The 17,773-nt window shown below is 37.8% G+C and overlaps 1 protein-coding gene across 1 annotated transcript; it reads left to right on the forward strand.

Annotated features, from left to right (window-relative positions):
• The first annotated feature begins 10,761 nt into the window (after nt 1-10,761).
• Nucleotides 10,762-16,175, forward strand: tank (TRAF family member-associated NFKB activator). The gene is made up of 8 exons (XM_062431629.1): nt 10,762-10,873; nt 11,723-11,864; nt 12,184-12,292; nt 12,485-12,555; nt 13,687-13,745; nt 13,855-13,973; nt 14,484-14,875; nt 15,541-16,175. Exons 2-8 carry the CDS (start codon nt 11,766-11,768, stop codon nt 15,712-15,714), a joined length of 1,023 nt encoding a protein of 340 aa, XP_062287613.1. The 5' UTR covers nt 10,762-10,873; nt 11,723-11,765; the 3' UTR covers nt 15,715-16,175.
• Nucleotides 16,176-17,773: the final 1,598 nt, after the last annotated feature.

Here is a 17,773-nt window from a genome sequence, read left to right on the forward strand (position 1 = left end):
GTATAATCAACTGATGATCAGTGGCTCCAATGCAAATGATCAATCAAAACAGGCTGTGACGTAAACGTATCCGTATCCCATTCATTCAAATTATTTGATTTGATGAAAAAGAAACAAACAAAGCTCAAACTTACTTATATGTGACATGTCTGGATACACACATGCCTATAACCATCGCCTTAGACAATATAGGTTGTATAAGAATGATCAAGGAGTGGGACAAATGTTTATTTACTAATTGGAGTAAAGGATCAGTCCATCCATATCACAAACTACAAGCTGCATTTTCCCCTTGAATAGATTATATGCAACTATGCAAATACTTTAGATTTATTTAGACGATTTTATAGTATTATTTTTATTTAACAGCTCCTGTAACTTGTGATAATCCCAGTACAGTAGAGACAAATGCTATTGTTTTGACCCACTGAAAAATGAAAAATACAACAATATTATATAACAATAATAATAATAATAATAATAATAAGAAGAAAAAGATTAATTAATAATGTTGAATAATGTTCTTGACGGCTAACAATTTTTGTTGCATGACTATGACTAGATCTAATGACTAGGTAAGAGATCTTGCTGACATGTGTACAGCGCTTGAGCACCACAAACAAAATTCCATTCACCTTCATTGTATGTGGGCGGTGACAGAAGTCTCACTGGTGGATACTGCAAAACCCCTGGAAATACAATCTGCATGTCTACAAACCACTAGAGGTAATTGGAGAAATATGCTTCCTATTTCAGTGAACTGATCCCTTAAGGATTAGATTTCACAGTAGAGTGAAATGTTGTTGAAAGAGGTGGTTTCTATTATGGACAGTGTGCAGTAGGACCGTGTGTGTGTGTGTGTGTGTGTGTGTGTGTGTGTGTGTGTGTGTGTGTGTGTGTGTGTGTGTGTGTGTGTGTGTGTTTGTGTGTGTGTTTGTGTGTTTGTGTGTGAGTGTGTGTGTGTGTGTTGGGTGGGGGGTCTTTATTAGAGAAGGTAAGTAGGGAATATAAGAGGGACAGGCTGGTCTATAAATCAAAAGCAATCTACCCACCACTGTCACCTGCTGATTGAAAAACCAACACTGGTGGCAAAATGTGAATTAGGTCTGACCTTCAGCAAGGTACAAGCATCATGCTACAAACACTGTCTTGTTCTACCTTTATTGTCTCATGATTTCAGTTTGGATAGCAGCTGTTTTGCATCACTAGAGACTACAACGACGGAATAAGACAGATATCACCCAAATTAGATATTTTATCTGCATGGTATTGTTCATTAACTCATCGAACCACACATACTGTGATAATAACTAGAAATACAGTAGGTGTGATATATGATACGTCTTCCCTAAATGAACCCTGAGGTCACCAGGAGATCACATAGAGTAGTTCACCAGGCCAACATGAGTCAATGGGTCAGCATTAGAGGAAAGGAGAGAGGTCTGATTCAGCACTCTGCTAAGGGTACTAAAAGGGGGGCAGGGTTGGAGCAAATGAACCGCCACCTTTTATGAAACAGATAAAGCACAGGTTGTCTGTAATCTTTGTGCTTGTGTAACACAACAATAACTCTTAAATGTGTGATCACAGATAGACTCATTTTGAGATTTTAACAGTTTTAGCCATAATTAAAATGAATGAAATTATGGATTCACTGCGTTCCATAACACAAACTAGACTTGGAATTAATATCACACTTAAATGTAAAGACTGCAATTTGTATAATACCATCAGATCACTTGAAGCAGGTTGTTTTGATATGAAATTGCTGCTTTTGCCAGTAGAGGAACAAATAGATATCCAGGGAGTGTGCCATTCCCCAAAATTTCCTTCAATTACAGATGCAGGTTTAGCACATATGTAATGTAATCACTCAAACAGGCACAAACCTGCAAATACTACAAGATCATTAAAACACAAACCCATACACACTGACACACATATACAAGCTCACTCTCGCACACTGGGTATATCCAAAGGAAATAGAGTGAGGTTATTTCAGGACATTATGCTAATACTCACTCTTCCCTGAACTAATGAAATAAACTCTTTTTCACTACCAGTAAAAACTATATATGAAGAAAGTGTTGCTTTTTGTCCTCACAAATAACATCAACTACAGTCAGCTCAGTTTGTGAAAGGCAGAGAGACATTTCTTTTCACTTCCTCTGTGTGTCAGATTACTGAGAAGTGGCACAGACATAATCAGTGCTGCACAGAGTTTTAACATCCCCAGGAAGCTTTTAGTAACAGCCCTGTACCTTCCCGCCTGGATATAAAGGTTGGGTTGGGTTGTGGCATCTAACCCCTCTTTGGCAGCAGCAGATTCATTTCCCTTGAGTCTTGACTGTAAATATACCACAAAAGAGAGCTGTGAGTGCCTACGTGTATATGTGTGTCACACAGGGAAAAAAGACCACATTCACAACTCAGGTCTTTAATTGAGGAAACTGGTGTGGGGGTGGCGTTCATGACAACACTGCTCAGTTATCCAAAACTGAATGGGTCTACTAGTTCCATGTAATAATGAGTAACTGAACTTTTTTTTTCTTTTAAATGACTAATAACTAAGTCATACATTAGAGTGAATGGTTGAAATGACTGGATGGTCTATAATAGCCTTTTTACCAGGATCTGTGTTGGATTATAGCAGTGGAGGATTTGAATGTCAGTGATCTCACTGTTGTTTAGGAATTTTGATGCAACTATGTCATAATTTGCAAGTCCAAGTCCATTGAACTCTGATATAGTATTTATCTGATAGGTGTCTTGTTGAAAAATACCCTACAGTTATCAGGATTATACAACATCAGTATACCAATTGTATCAAATGTTTGATTAAATGGTGAAATGTTTTGTTATCTCAAAAAAAAATCCCCAAAGAAAAGACACAATAAAGCTTTGACAATAAAAGGTAATTCAGTTTCATTCATCCCCAACACTACTTTGTTTTGCATTTATAGTCTTCTTTTTCAGCGTCATGTCTTGAAATTGTCCTCACACACGCACACACACACACACACACACACACACACACACACACACACACACACACACACACACACACACACACACACACACACACACACACACACACACACACACACACACACACACACACACAGATTTGTATAATGAGGCAGTTTTATTCATATTAGTCACTGACATTGTTCCACATTTATTTGAGGCTTTCCTGAAGCATTTCTTATCAATGAGAGGAAATACTTGACAACAGCAGGAAAGTTTTCATCATGGAGCTCGGCCCTCATTTTACTCATGTCAGACGTCCCGAGAATGAGAGTCATATGTGTACAAAGGCAGTTCTTTCAGGCCTGACGCTGACATAAAGAGCAGGACCACTGGGCTGTTTCATTGTGTACATTCTGCTGCCAGGCAACTCTCCAAACTTTATTGTAAACATTGTATAGTGCTGTTCAGCCTCAGCATTATGCCATTGTACACATGCTTACCATTGAAGTTAATGTGTTCATGTTCACAACAATTCTAAGTTGAGTTTGGTGGAGAACATCAACTATTACCAAAATATGATCACAGTTCCACTGACAAAACTGACCCATAAGCATTTTCCTACAAATTTTGTCAAGTTGGGCTACATTTCTACTACTACGTACTACTTCTTTCTGAACAATGTATATCTACAGCATACGTTTCTCAATTGATTTATACATATTGAATAAAATCAGTATCATCTATACTCCAGAAACACTATTTATAATCATTATTCCCCAAAATACTCACATTCATGAAGATGAAAACATGGTTTAGGATTAAGGTTACAAACATGATATTCACTACTTTTGTAATAGATAACTAATAGTGTGAATGTATGGTCTGTGTTTCTTCTTGGAGATTGCCTACCTGCGCCCTATTTTCCCATCTTTTTGTGTCAAAGTGACTAATGTGGACAACAGTTTTTTAAATTGGTTAAGTATTGAATTACAACTCATCAGCCAACAGCCCCGAAACGGGCCTCAATCTAATCTGACGGAGCAAATATTAATCTACGCTCTCTGTACTTCAACACAACAAACTTCTACTGGAATTCCCCTTGTGCGAGACTTAGTTAGACTCAATAACAAACAAGTGATAGGTAAAGAAAAACATTTCATTTCTCTGTATAGTCCTTTCAATAATGTTGTGAGACACTGGTAATAACAATCTGAGCCTGTCAGTGGCAAACAAGCACTTTTAGTGGATGTACACTGACAGGGCGTTATTGCCCTGCTGGATTACATTGCAGCCTGTTTAGAGTTGGCCAGCTGAAGCGCTGTGACTGAATACTGAACCAATTTCAAAAATTGTTGTCCCCATTAGTCACTTAGACACAAAGAGATGGGAAAATAAGGTTCAGGTTGAGAAATACAAAGTTTCTCTTTGAGACTCCTGCTGATTTTCATGAGCTTAATAAGGAAGAGCAGCAGAGGTCTCTTTATGTGAATCGAAATGCTTGCTGGTCAGCTGGAGACTTTTCTCCTAACCTTTTATTCCCTTTCACTTCTTCTGTTTTGTTCCATCTACCCTGACATTTGTACTATTTTACCCTACAAAACAATGAGGCTATTATCTTACAGTCTGATCCCATAATGTTCTCAGTTCTGAAAATAATTTAGGGCATTTGCAAAATCAACAGATGCAAACTTGCACTTGGTGGTTAGTCAGGACATGTCCTGAACAACAAGAATCCACTGTGTTTGTATAGATTACAGGGATGAAATCCATATACAGTCAGCCAATTGTAAACATCCCACATGCTTCATCAAGTCCACCCATCCCCTGATAAGATACAGGCAACAAGTCACACTGTGGTTTTGCGGATATTAGAGAGTTGATGATTTCCAACCGATTCTATCAAGACAGAAATACTATTCTATGCTATTCAAATATTCCCATCACACTCTGTGGGAAACACACATGACGATTGATTTTGTGCTGGCATCTGAACCATCTTATGCTGACAAATTAGAAATCAATGCAAGTGTTTAAGGACAACCAGACATCATTTGCTCACATTTTGGGGGTGTGACATCTGTTACACAAACTGAGCAGTTACATAACACTAAACAGGCTAAAATATAACTACATTTGAGCAAAAATGAAGCATTTGCATTACAATATAATACATAGAATAAGTTTTAAACTTAGCTTAAATTTAGTTTTAAATTTAGTTTTAAATTAAAGAGATGACACAAAGCCTTCTATTGTCATAATACTGACATAACAATATTTTAGTAACATGATACTGAATATAGTTAACCAGTTTTTTAGAAAACAATTAAAGAGATATTCAAGATGTTAAAATTGGTTTGGTTGATGCTCTTTACCTTTCATATAAGTTAACTGCATTTTGTTCAATGAAAGGTTTGTGGTTTAGTGCTTATGTAACAGGAACAGGGAGAGTACTTCCTTTCACTATCAATCAGGAAATTCTGTAAGCGTGCAGGAAAGTCTGCAGTATGTCTGCATAGACAGAAAACGATTAAGATCATTTAAGTATGATGGTGATTGCATACAAAATATTCACTTCATATATATATTGCATGTTCCTAGAGCACTCTGGAATTTTGAATATAAAAAATCAATAAGCATAGAAGAGCATACAGGAGTCCAGGACAGCTGACACCATAAAAGATTGTGAATATAATGACTAATGGTCTATAATTGTCAGAACTACAGACTTTTCTTGCAATTTCTCAACATACTCATCCCCACGCCCTCCTCCTCAAATAGCAGGAAGCCCCTGAGGCCACAGCCTAAACCAAAACAACATTGTGTGCAGCTTTAACTTCACAAGGAAACCAAAGTGGCTCTCTGGTCTGCTCTGACATCTTGAAGGCAGCACTGCTGTACATATCTTGTTTTTATCCCTTCACAGTGAGATCATTTGTTTTGACAGTAAAATTCAGATTAATGAATTGCATGCTACCATGTTTGATGCAAACATCAATGAAGACAATGTGTAAAATGGCAAAGAAAAGGTATTTATTTCCATTTTTTCCTCTTAAATTTATAGTTTGTGGGGCTTTTGATAGTGTGGTTTCGCTCCATTCTTCTCAAACTCTCTCTGGGCTCCTGAAATCTGATCTGTGTGTTTCCCTCTACATTCCTCCCCTCTACTCCTCCCCCAGCATGCCAGAGTCCTCAGCTCTGCCCTCTGTCTGATCTGCAGTTCTGCAGACCTACAGCAGACTGTTTATTTTCCTAGACATGGAGGAAACATGGATGGATCCTTCAATGGCTCAGGATTTACCACTGAGCTCAATCCAGGCTCCGGTGTGATGCGTGTCTAGAACAGGAACTCCTGACATGTTGCAAACAACAATGGGATTGCTTGTCTGGGGAATACAGCCTTAGATGATGACATCAGTTGATCCACCACGGTACTGTGCATAAAATTCATCTACTCAACCTGCTAATTGTGGAAATTGAGGGCACAGATCATTAAATACTGCACCACATGCTGCAATGTCCTATAATAGGCAAAGGGCAAAAACCCACATCTGACCTCACAGATGCCTTCTCCAGGGTAAGCTTGATGATGCTGAAAAAGGACACCAACATCTCCCCAGAGATCATTTCTGCTAAAATTTATGAGGGCCCTCTGCACCATGGATGTCCCTTGTAAGTGCTGATGTCAGGGTATTAGACAAAAGTCACTTTGGGAGGCTCATTTCTCAACAGAAAAACATTTCTCTGCTCACTTAATTGTGTACGTTGAGCATCAGTTTTAAGTGGCCCCATGCAACAGTAATTGATTACAGGCCTGTGTAATGGTTTATAATGAAGGAAAGCACCCAGCCTATTCTTCCTCTTCTTTTCATCGGCATGTATGAGGTTATTGAAGTGCTAATATACTGTGGTATCACAATGCAGGAAATGCACATTGTTGACGGAAATGCTTCGCTGTGAAATGTGAGATAGGTGATGACACATATATACGCCATTCAGCCTAAGTGTTTTAGATGACATTAATGTGTTGTGGAGCTGCAGAGAATCATTATTGATGAGTCCCACAAGAGTAAAGTAAAAACATCCAGTTCTTTGAAAGACAGAAAGAAAAAGAAAAAGAGACAGAGATCAAACAAAGCAGATCGCCACATGAAAGAGAACAGAGTATTCATAAATCTGTCTCATCAACTATACACTTTTCTTTGTCTGGTTTACTCTTACCAAGGCATGACAGGAAGAGGTGATAAAGAGTGCATAGCAGAAATATTTTATATTTTACTTCAATCTGATTTTCTGGTTGTTTTTGGGAACATATAAATATCCAGAGCAGCCGCCCATGGGTAATAGAATTTCCTGCTCAGGAAAGAATGAACAAAGAGAGGATTGAACAGAAAGAAAAAAACAACATGATGGGGCTCGAGGTGAATGAAATGACTCATATGCCTCACCCAATGCTCAATGATCAAATCATCGCTTATCAGTATACCACAGTATGACATTTATTTTTTACCAGAACCACAAGAAAATGGTTACGTCAGATTGCCATAAATCGAGAGTTCAAAGCAGCCATGAAAAATATGTGAAACCCTTGAAATGGCCTGCTGTTCTCTTGCCTAAAGGAATTTGGGGGTTTTTAAAATCTGAATTGGGGTTGTTTGTGTGTAAGTCATTCTCAGCATGAGTAGAGGTTGACGTTGGAATGTCAGTAAGGGTCATAGATGACAACCTTTGTGGAAAGAAGCTAGGAAAACGATCCACGGAGGAGCCAGGCCACTGGCGCCCCACTGTGCTGGACTGGCCATACAAAGATCTGCAGACCACTAATTCATACCCAGACTGATGATGGAGACACGAAATGCTCATCCAATTATCCTGTTCTGTCCTTTGTAGACAGTTCTATATTAAATGATTTAAAGACCAATTTAACCTAACACATACCCACTAATGTATAACAATTTAAAACCCAAAGAAAATGTGTGAGCTGTTTTGAGTGCATTTAAACAAGAAATATGAATTTATGCATTTAGCCAAGAAATATGAACCGTTTCCAATTTTGTTTCCATATAATATCAGAGTAGCACAAAAGTTGAACCTTTACCGGATTTCTTTCCCAGAGAGGAAATAAATGTGTCAATCAAAAATTCCAGCATCTACCCCCTCAGGCCAAGGTTAGGTAACAGACAGCCGTGTGAGACAGTTAGGTAATGAAATATGGAAAAATATCCAGAGAGACGCTGTTACACGTGCATGAAAATAGGACAAATTCTGTATTGTAGTTTAAATGCATCACCAGCACAATTTGATGCAAGATGAGCTGTTTGGAAATCTATATGAAAATATATCAGTACTGATAAGTTTTTGACAATTGCAGTAAATTATATCACTCATCACTTTTGTTAAAATATTGACATGTTACTGTAAAAAAAAAAAAATCCCTTTTATTTAAAGGTCACACATATTTTATTATGAAGTTGATTGTTAAGCTACTATTTTACTGACATGTTTCTATGACTTTCATTTAATTTTATAATTTTGATAAGTGGCACTTCACCACTATGTATCAAAAGTTACAGAAGTGACATTAGTCACTGTAACATGTTTAGAAGATGCTAGATTTCACTGAGTCACTCTTAGCTGCCATCTACTGGTGAGTTTCTTTTGTGTTGCTAGTATTTCTCGGGCTGAGCCTAATTGGGGAGACAAAGCTCTCACCACAGAACACATTGCAGTCTGGGACATGGGTGCATTTAGTTAAGGTCACAGGTTATACAGAGGAAATATATGAACCTTAATCATGTGCAGTCATACCTCTACATAAAACAGTTGGGGTTTGGGGAAATGTAAAGGCGGTAAACAGTAGGGGATGCAGAGGGCAGCTACCATGATTCAAAATATACAAACTTCACTAGGCAGAACACTGAATTATTAATTACTACTGTATATTCATGTTGCAAAAAATGTCTTTATACATAAGAAAATGTCATTAAGCTGTAATGTTGCAGTGTTTAAGCACATTTTATTATGGTGGTGGTGGGAAGTACAAATAATGTTTTACTTAAAATAAAATGTTTTATGATGATGGCTTTTAAACGAAGTGAAAAGAACCCAGCAAAACAAAGACAAGAAAGAAAATACTGTGACTGAAACTGATCGTTGTGACTGGGTAAATCAAGTATTAATGAGTCTTTGTTTCTTTGTAAAAAATAAGTCTTGCCTCTCATTTTACAATGACAACTGAGATAAGAAAATCCACAGTTCTCACTGATCAGGGATTTCATAATTTCGACTCTGAAGAGGTGACATAAGTGCATTGGAAGGAGTGTACTGAGGCCTGAACATGACATGTAACTGAGTGTTGGCCTCAACATAAGAACTTCATCCCATGCAGTGAACACTGTGGCCACACATGACCTTTTTTTCATATCTTCAGAGGGCACCGTAGATAAACAAAGCACACTTCTGTATACTGGTTGTCTGTTGAACTGCCAGGGTAAGTGTCACTGTGTATTTAAAAAAAAAATAATAATAATCATGTATTCATTCATTTATTATACATATTTTCAAATCCAATATACTGTATGTCTCATATGTTTGACGGTGTAACTCGTGCTGTTGTCACAAGCTGATGTCTCTGATTTGGTAATCTATTGTATGGTGGCAGGTGAATTAAATTGTCTATAGGTAAGCCTTTTGGTTGCTGCAGTTTCAACCCAGAATGAGAATGAAATATTTGTAAAGACTTTCAGCCATCCATGCCATGGTATATCCAGAAGGTGCAACATCTTTCTACAAGAAGTTGCTCTTGACCTTTCTGGATATAGATGACAAATCAATTAATTGACTCATCATTAAAATCTCAGCAAATAGCAGGAAATGCCCATCACAATTTCCCATAGTCCTCTGTGATTTCTTCATATGACTTGTTTTGGTTGACCAACAGTCTTAACCAAATCATAGAGAACTAAGAACGTAATGTTTTGACAATTTAGAAGCTGAAGCCAGTGAATACTGTTTGCCATTTATGCTAATTATCATTTTCAGTATATTTCAGTATTTTAATTTCAAATAAGGGTTAGTTACTGATCTATAAATCATTAATAAATAATTTGTTAACCATTAGTTACAGCTCATAAACCCTTTTTAAAGTTTGATTGATTAGCATGTGCATGGCTTTACAAAGCTATTGTTTCCAAGTTGCAGTAAAACAGTGCACACAGCACAGAGCAACACATATCCCATTTGTGTCAATTAGTTAGTGACAGATGGATGAAACTTTATCTATTCATTCATATATGAACACAGCACAAACTAAAATAATAAAGGTTTCAGTTGACAGATTCCCTATACTTGATAGGACTACATTATTACTAGAATAATCTTGGACCTAGTTGATATAGTTGTGCAGGCCAATAAAATTACAAAAACCCAACAGACATACAATTGGAGTTGCAGTTTGCTCACTTTGCAGGTTAAAGAAGGTATTTTTTATATTGCCTTGTTTTTCTTTATGCATGTGGATGTTGTTTTTTAATATGGCAAGGAAGTGGATGTGAGATAATGTAGACAGACAGAAAACAGTTGGAGAGTAAAGTGAGCACAGTAAGTGTAGTTTGTGGGACAGCTTTTCGCACAGCAGTCGTTTGCAGACGTCGAGCTGGAAGAACCCTCAACCAGCTAACCACCCTGCGCTCCTTAGAGCTGCGCGCTGATTGGCTATGATCGAGTAAAGGCGGAAGTCCACAGAGCAGGGGGATTCCCCGAGGGAAGTTCCCAACTCACCGAGGCTATGTAAAACATACATTGCCATATCCTCTCTAGCGCTTCGTAACTTCGCCTCGGAAGATTAAACCAGGCGGCGAAGCTGGCGGCGGTGTCAACACAATTCAATTCAATTACTCGAATGAAGGTAAGAGGAGCCTGAAATGTAAGCTGATATATTGATGATAGTTGATGTTGGGTCACTTTATCCACCGGTTGAATGGGCTATGCGGCTAACTAGCCAGTTACAGTTTACAGAATACGGAACTGTGTTGATTACGTATTGGACGACACTTTAAAATGCTACAATAGTGTCTCACACGGCTCAGACGCCAGACTCAAAGTCCTTTTCTAAGTCAGTCTTTCAGCTTTGCTATGTCTTTGGTGCGTTGCCTGGTATCACTGACAGCTACTGTGCTACTATGACATGTATTATGAAGATTGATCAATAGTTAATGAACAGCAGCGTTGGGTGAGACTGATAACAGCATATTTCTTGTTCATGTTAACTGATTCAATAGAAAGTAGCCATGGAGCTGCAACTGTCTCAAAATTGCTCAAAGGTTTTCTGAACAACAGTGGTTACATTAGACAAGAACATACTGTATTTAAAGACCCAGTAAGGATGACTTTGTTCGGAGTTATTACACTTGCAGGACAAGAGGTTGCAGATGCATGAGTAACTTGGGTTTATTTGACATCTTTTCAATAGCTCATCAGAAAGATTGGGAAATATGTTTACTCAATGTTGGCACAATTTTGCCATTGCATCACTTGTTTACATAAATCAACCAAATAATTTGGCACCACTTTAAGGATTTAGTAACTTTCTGTTTATAATTTTAAAGGGTGTAAATGCAGTTGGACTACTGTATGTGCATGCAGTACATTTTAACACAAGCAGGGTTATCTTACCCTGCTTGTGTTTAGGGACTGTGTTTCTTTTGGAATTCATTCTTGTCGTGTTTTAAAACATTGACTGTGACTTCACTCATAGGGCTCATGTCTGCTGTGTCAGTGATGATTGTGGAGCACACGGCATGGAAAGGAACATTGGAGACCAGCTCAATAAAGCTTTTGAAGCTTATCGCCAGGTCTCCATTGAAAAGGACAATGCTCAAAAACAGCTACAGCAAATGGTAACGACACGAAGAGATCTGCTTTTCAAACATTTTGTGAAATGAGCAAAATCTTAGCATCATAGCACAAGTAATTAGACAAATTACCTTGCAATGCCAGTACTACAGGACAGGTTTTGTAATTGACGTAATGTAAGTGTGTTTACTCTTTTTATGTCTGTTACAGTCAGATGGCAATAAATGTTTTTTTTTTTTTTTTTTAAACAACATGCTAATTACTCATACGTTTATATGAAAATGTGACATGCACAGATGTATGGGCATAGACCAGATTGCAGATATTCTTGCTAGAAAAATAATGGAAACCTCATTTTTACAGACTGAATATTATGAGCAATACACTCAAAAACTTCAAAAGCAGATAGACGACCAGCAGCAGTTGATTTCATTACTTGAAGCTCAGTTGTCAGCAACAAGGAAACCATCAGGTTAGTGAGTTGTGCCAGATGAACTCTGCTCACATTGTATGCTGCCAAGATAATGTACTCTTACTCTTATGTATTGCATTATCAACAAATTGTGATGGATTGTCATACTTCAGATAAGAATGCTTTACACTGAATCTGTTTCATCTAGCATCTATGTACATACTGTTAATTTGCACTCTTTTGGATTCTAAGGAGAGATGAAATGTGAGCCTTGCAACCATCTCGTTGATGGGGCCAGCACTTATAGGAAAACACAGTACCCGGTATGTTCACTGTGCTAATAGTGTGTAATCTGTCTACATCTGCATTTATGTGGAAACTACAATATGATAGCTCCAGAACTTTTTTTTTCATTATTACAAATGATGCATGAGCATACAGTACATAGAGCTTCCTCTCTCTCTCTCTCTCTCTCTCTCTCTCTCTCTCTCTCTCTCTCTCTCGCTCTCTCTCTCTCTCTTTCTCTCTCTCTCTCTCTCTCTCTCTCTCTCTCTCTCTCTCTCTCTCTCTCTCTCTCTCTCTCACACACACACACACACGTCTACTTAGGTCACTTTTGGGGACATTACATAGACATTCATTTCCTGGACACTTAACTTAACCCTAACCATCACCACCACTTGCCTAACCCTTACCTTAACCACTGATTCAAAAATCAGCTTTTTTACCCCAATTAACTTGTCCTTAGTCTGAATTTTGTCCCAGACAGTAGGCTATGACAGACAGACAGACACACATGCACGCAGGCACGCACACACACATATATATTGATAGCAGTTCTGCTTGAATTTACTGCACTCGTGTCAACAAGGACGTAAAATGTGGACACTGTTCCATTATCCAACAATTGCAGCGACTCTTATATGGTCTATGTGTGATCCATCCGTACTGTCAGACTACTTTGACCACTGTCCTTGTGACTGTAGGGATGTTAGCATCATCATTTAAATCACTTCCTTCTTTTGTCTCTGTAACTACCTGGCTGTACAACTTTTTCTAACCCTTGTTTACACAGTTCAAAGGTAGTTTGAGGATAGGACAAATGATAGGATTTCTGTTCTTGTTCAGGTGTTTGCATTAATAAAAAGGGAATGTCAATATGTTTTCATAACTTTATCGTGCTTTTGAGGGGACCTTGGTGCTATAAAAGTATCCACTCTCTGTTTTACTCCACACAAGGTGTATCCACTTTTACTTCAGCAGATGGTGCTAGAGGATAATATCGCTGCACAGTTCAGCAGCTTGAGCTTTACTGTTATTATTATTACGGTCAGACAACATTTTCCACCAGTGGACTGATATTTGTACTGTATGAATACAACTGCAGATGTACACAATATGCCCTCGGATATTTTTGCTAATGATCACTATAAATGTAATGTGTCTTTTTTCAGGAGAATATGGGCACTGTTGCTGTTGCTCCTATTATGCCAGTCAACAGCAGCGTTGACTAGTATGTGTCTCTCCTTGCACAAAGACTTTTTTTAAAAACAAAACAAAACATGAACATTACAGTTAAAGTTTGCATTATTTTTCTTACTCCTTATCTATTTGTTTGTCAGTCAGGACATGCTGGATGCATTTGAGGCAATTCAAGGGAAATTCCGGCAGATTCAGTCTCTAACCAGACGACAAAAAGATCATCTAAAAAGATTCCATGGGGGAAATGACACAGCAAATGGTAATATTAATATTTTCTAAGTTTTGCCTGTTGTTTTGCAAGGCCTGAACTGAAATACTATTATTTTCTTAATTCAGTTATCTAAAAAAAAGTGCTTAATTGAAATATGTTTGTATATGTCACTTGTCAGTTCACAAGCTTTTGCTTTGTTTCTTTAAAAAAATTAGATAGCAGCACTTTAACTAGGATTGTACATGAATGCCTCATTGCCGTTTTGAACTATGACTGGCCACCTCACAAATACTAATTCCACTGACAAATGCACAGTGTTTCCTCTGGAGACAAGCTGTAAAATTAGTAACATAAATGTTCATATAATAAGTAAAATAAATGTTTTCTGTATTACGTATTTGGAAGGACCTGTATTCAAATGTTTTTGAGAATTTTTTTAAATGCGCGCAACATCTCAAATCAGTGCCAGCCTCAAATATTCTCTAAGCTGGACTGGAATACATGAACATGTTTAGTGAAACAGAAAAACTTTAAATCTCAATTGTTTTTTTTCTCCAGATCAGCAGTTCTCCATGCCTATCCAGTGCACAGACCGTACAGCAGAGGCAGAGACACCCTTTTCCTCAGCGCTAAGGTCAGCAGTGGAGATCCCGCTCCCACCTACATCTCTGGCATCTCGCGGCGCCAGTCCTGAGGACAGGGACTTGGTAGACTCTCTCACCAAACTCAGTGTCAAATTCCCACCCTCTGCGGACAGTGAATATGACTTCCTGAACAGTACCCCAGAGAGACACATTGCTCTGCCCATGAAGCGGCCTCTCAGTAGCGTCCCCACTGCAGTTACAGAGGAGGAGCCCGTGGAACTGCCCATGCCTTTTGTCTACCCTACATTCTCCTCCCACTCAACATCATCTTCGCTCTCCCAGGAAAGTGTACGGGGACCCCAGCAGGTGAGAATCACAGGAGAAGGTCTGAGAAAACTAGTAGCAAATTATCAGTTTTTGATTGGTCTTTGCTAATGGAGGAGTGAAACAGTGTGAAGTCCAAAAAAAAAAAAAAAATCCCCTTGGCTTAACTCGAAACGCATTACTGTGTAATGAGTGCTGATTCTTTTTTTACTTAAGCATGGATGCTCTGGTTATATTTGGCATATTTGCTGCAAAGTGTGAGCCAGATGGAAGCACATTACAGTGTCAGTATCTGATGAAACAAGTATGATGGCTAAGTGGGATTTTATTTGCTGATTTGTATAAATGCCTAATAAAAATTGTGAATGACATGCAGTAAGATCAGAAAGTTGGTCCAATTTTTCATAATATGATTATTTCCCTGGATTACATCAACACATGCATTTATAGTAGGCATGAACATTTTGATAGCATGGATGACCTCATAAATAGTAAGATAATTTAACAATTGAGAACAGCTTTTAGCCTTGTTCATACTATTGGGTTGACAGAAGACATGTTCTTGTATTCCTTAAAGTAACAGATACAGTAACAGATTCAGTATTCTCCTTAAAGTAACAGATACGGCATGCTTTAATAGAGTGAGTGTAAGGATTGTTTAGTGTATGAATAATATATTGTTGTCTTTGATTCATCCTGCTCTGCAGCCTCTCTGGAGCCCTGAGCTGTGTGATGCAGTTGACGTGGGGACAGAACTGGCGGCGCCACAGAGCAGCAGTCCTCCTGATAAATGCGCTTTCTGCCACGCTGTGGTTCCTAAGGACCAAATGAACAGCCACCTCTACTCGCATTTCTCTCCTAAGAATGAAGCCGAGAATTGACAGTGGGAACAAAGACTGACGGGCCAAGGCCTCAAATACTCCTAGACTTACTGTATTCATGGTTCATGGTCTTGTTCTACCTACCATGAAGTACATGCGCTGTACTGGATTTGAAATGACACTGCAATAAGACTTGAATCCATTTATTTAATGTTGAAGAATTGAATGGTACAGTTTCTCCCCCATTATATTTTTCTAATACTGTGCTGGTATATATGAGCAAATAAAATCAACATTTACTCTTGCAACATTTTTATCATTTGAATCGTTTTCAATGTGCAAATATAAAATATGTTGGGTCATCGTAAGTGTATCCATACATAAACACATACAGTAAGGTGGAAACCTTGCTTCTTTAATATGTTTATACGTTTCATTTTAAAACACAATCTGCATTAATAATTTCCTGTATCATCATAATTTTAAATAGAAAATTGCAATAATGCAATTATTGCTAGTGAAATAGGACACCTTTGCCTTCTTTCTTTAGGTTGGCATCTGGATTTTATAGCTAACAGAACACCTGCATATGTTGTGTATTATAAATGCTAAAAAATATTCATCAAATCACTCAAATGTTAACCATTCAGGCTTTTCTAGATTGCTGGACATGTTGATTAGCAGTATTTTCACATGAATTCCCACCGCTCTTCCAGGTCGTATGCATGCACCAGGATAATTTGAAGCAGCTGTGCGTCATCCTTAACGCAGAACTGGAAAGATTTTCAACTTTGAAATCAGTTAAAAAGTTAGTTTGCCATATGTTCATTTAAATTGGCTTTCGCACATAGCAATATAACATTAGGCACTATAACAATTTTCAATTAGATGCCAAATTACCCTGCTACTTGTATACTAATGGTTTAACGTTTTGACATAATTATTATTATGTATTTACCTATTTTAATGGATGAATAACATGATATGGCGTAATGCTTTACAAAGTGATAACATAAGACATTCTAGATGTGCAGATTTCATTATTAATATACATGTACATGTAAATAATTGTGGAATCTTTTAAACAGCAGCACCAGCTTTTGACTTCTGCAGTATTTACTCACACCTTTGCGAACAATTGCAGTAACTTTCACTATTCAATCTGACAGTGTTTGAGGAAATGGAGACACTGCGTGTGTTGGAACACTTTGTTGAACAGAGAGGACCTTGCAGCCCTTCAGCTAGGGGCTGGTAACACCAGGTATAGTGTAGATGAGTGTGGTGTGAAGCCTGCAAACAACCTTTTTTTCCCTCTTCACAAGTGTTGGGTATTATAATTCATTTCTAATACTCAAAACTACTCAAATACTGTGTAATAGGCAGATTGATTTGTTATTTCAACCTCAACTGATATTTGGCACTGAGCATTTTGCTGTGTTTCATAAATAGCTCAAATCTCCCCAATTAATGAGTAATTAAGATAGAGAACAGCAGAAGTGTCTCTAAAACACTTCTAAAACACAACTTATTATTTACATGAAGGACAAGAGTGATCATACTTGGTGTATTTACTAAGGTGAATAATACGTATTGATCTAATATGATGTGCCAAACGTGAGATGTTTATTTTAGAGTGACATAAACCACATCATTTTACATTTCACATCTCGACACGGACACTGTGGGGAGAATTTATTCACATTTTTCTGGCAAATACATATCCCTAATGATCCTCTCTGGTTAATCTGTGAAGAGTTGAACATTGTGCAGCCTGCATGCTTTTCTCTCTGGGATCATGAACAGCTGCTTGCTCATAATTATGTTGTCATTCATTGTTATTTGGAAGAGGAAACTTGTACTGACAGCTAGGATTTTTGTGTGTATTTTTGTACACTGCACTGTATCTTTACTTGCTTATGTGTATACATGAATGTGAGCTGTTTTAGAAAAGTCCATGTTAGCTTTAAGACATGGTTATTGGCATTGTCTGGTCTGATGTGCCATCCTTATCCTTGGGACATTTATGATTACAGGCAGCAGATTTGAAAGAGATTTAAGATATATATAAAAAAAAAATGAAAGAGGACAAAAAGGGAGGAAGATATGGATTGAGATGGAG

This window comes from Scomber scombrus, chromosome 13 (genome assembly GCF_963691925.1).
Source record: "Scomber scombrus chromosome 13, fScoSco1.1, whole genome shotgun sequence".
In the NCBI taxonomy this organism is placed as follows: domain Eukaryota; kingdom Metazoa; phylum Chordata; class Actinopteri; order Scombriformes; family Scombridae; genus Scomber; species Scomber scombrus.

Bases quoted from the DNA above. Each gene is read 5' to 3' on its own strand.
- tank (XM_062431629.1), top strand. From the start codon at position 11,766: ATGGAAAGGAACATTGGAGACCAGCTCAATAAAGCTTTTGAAGCTTAT. The intron at 11,865-12,183 runs GTAACGACACGA...TCATTTTTACAG, and splicing joins AAAAACAGCTACAGCAAATG to ACTGAATATTATGAGCAATA. The intron at 12,293-12,484 runs GTTAGTGAGTTG...TTGGATTCTAAG, and splicing joins AGCAACAAGGAAACCATCAG to GAGAGATGAAATGTGAGCCT.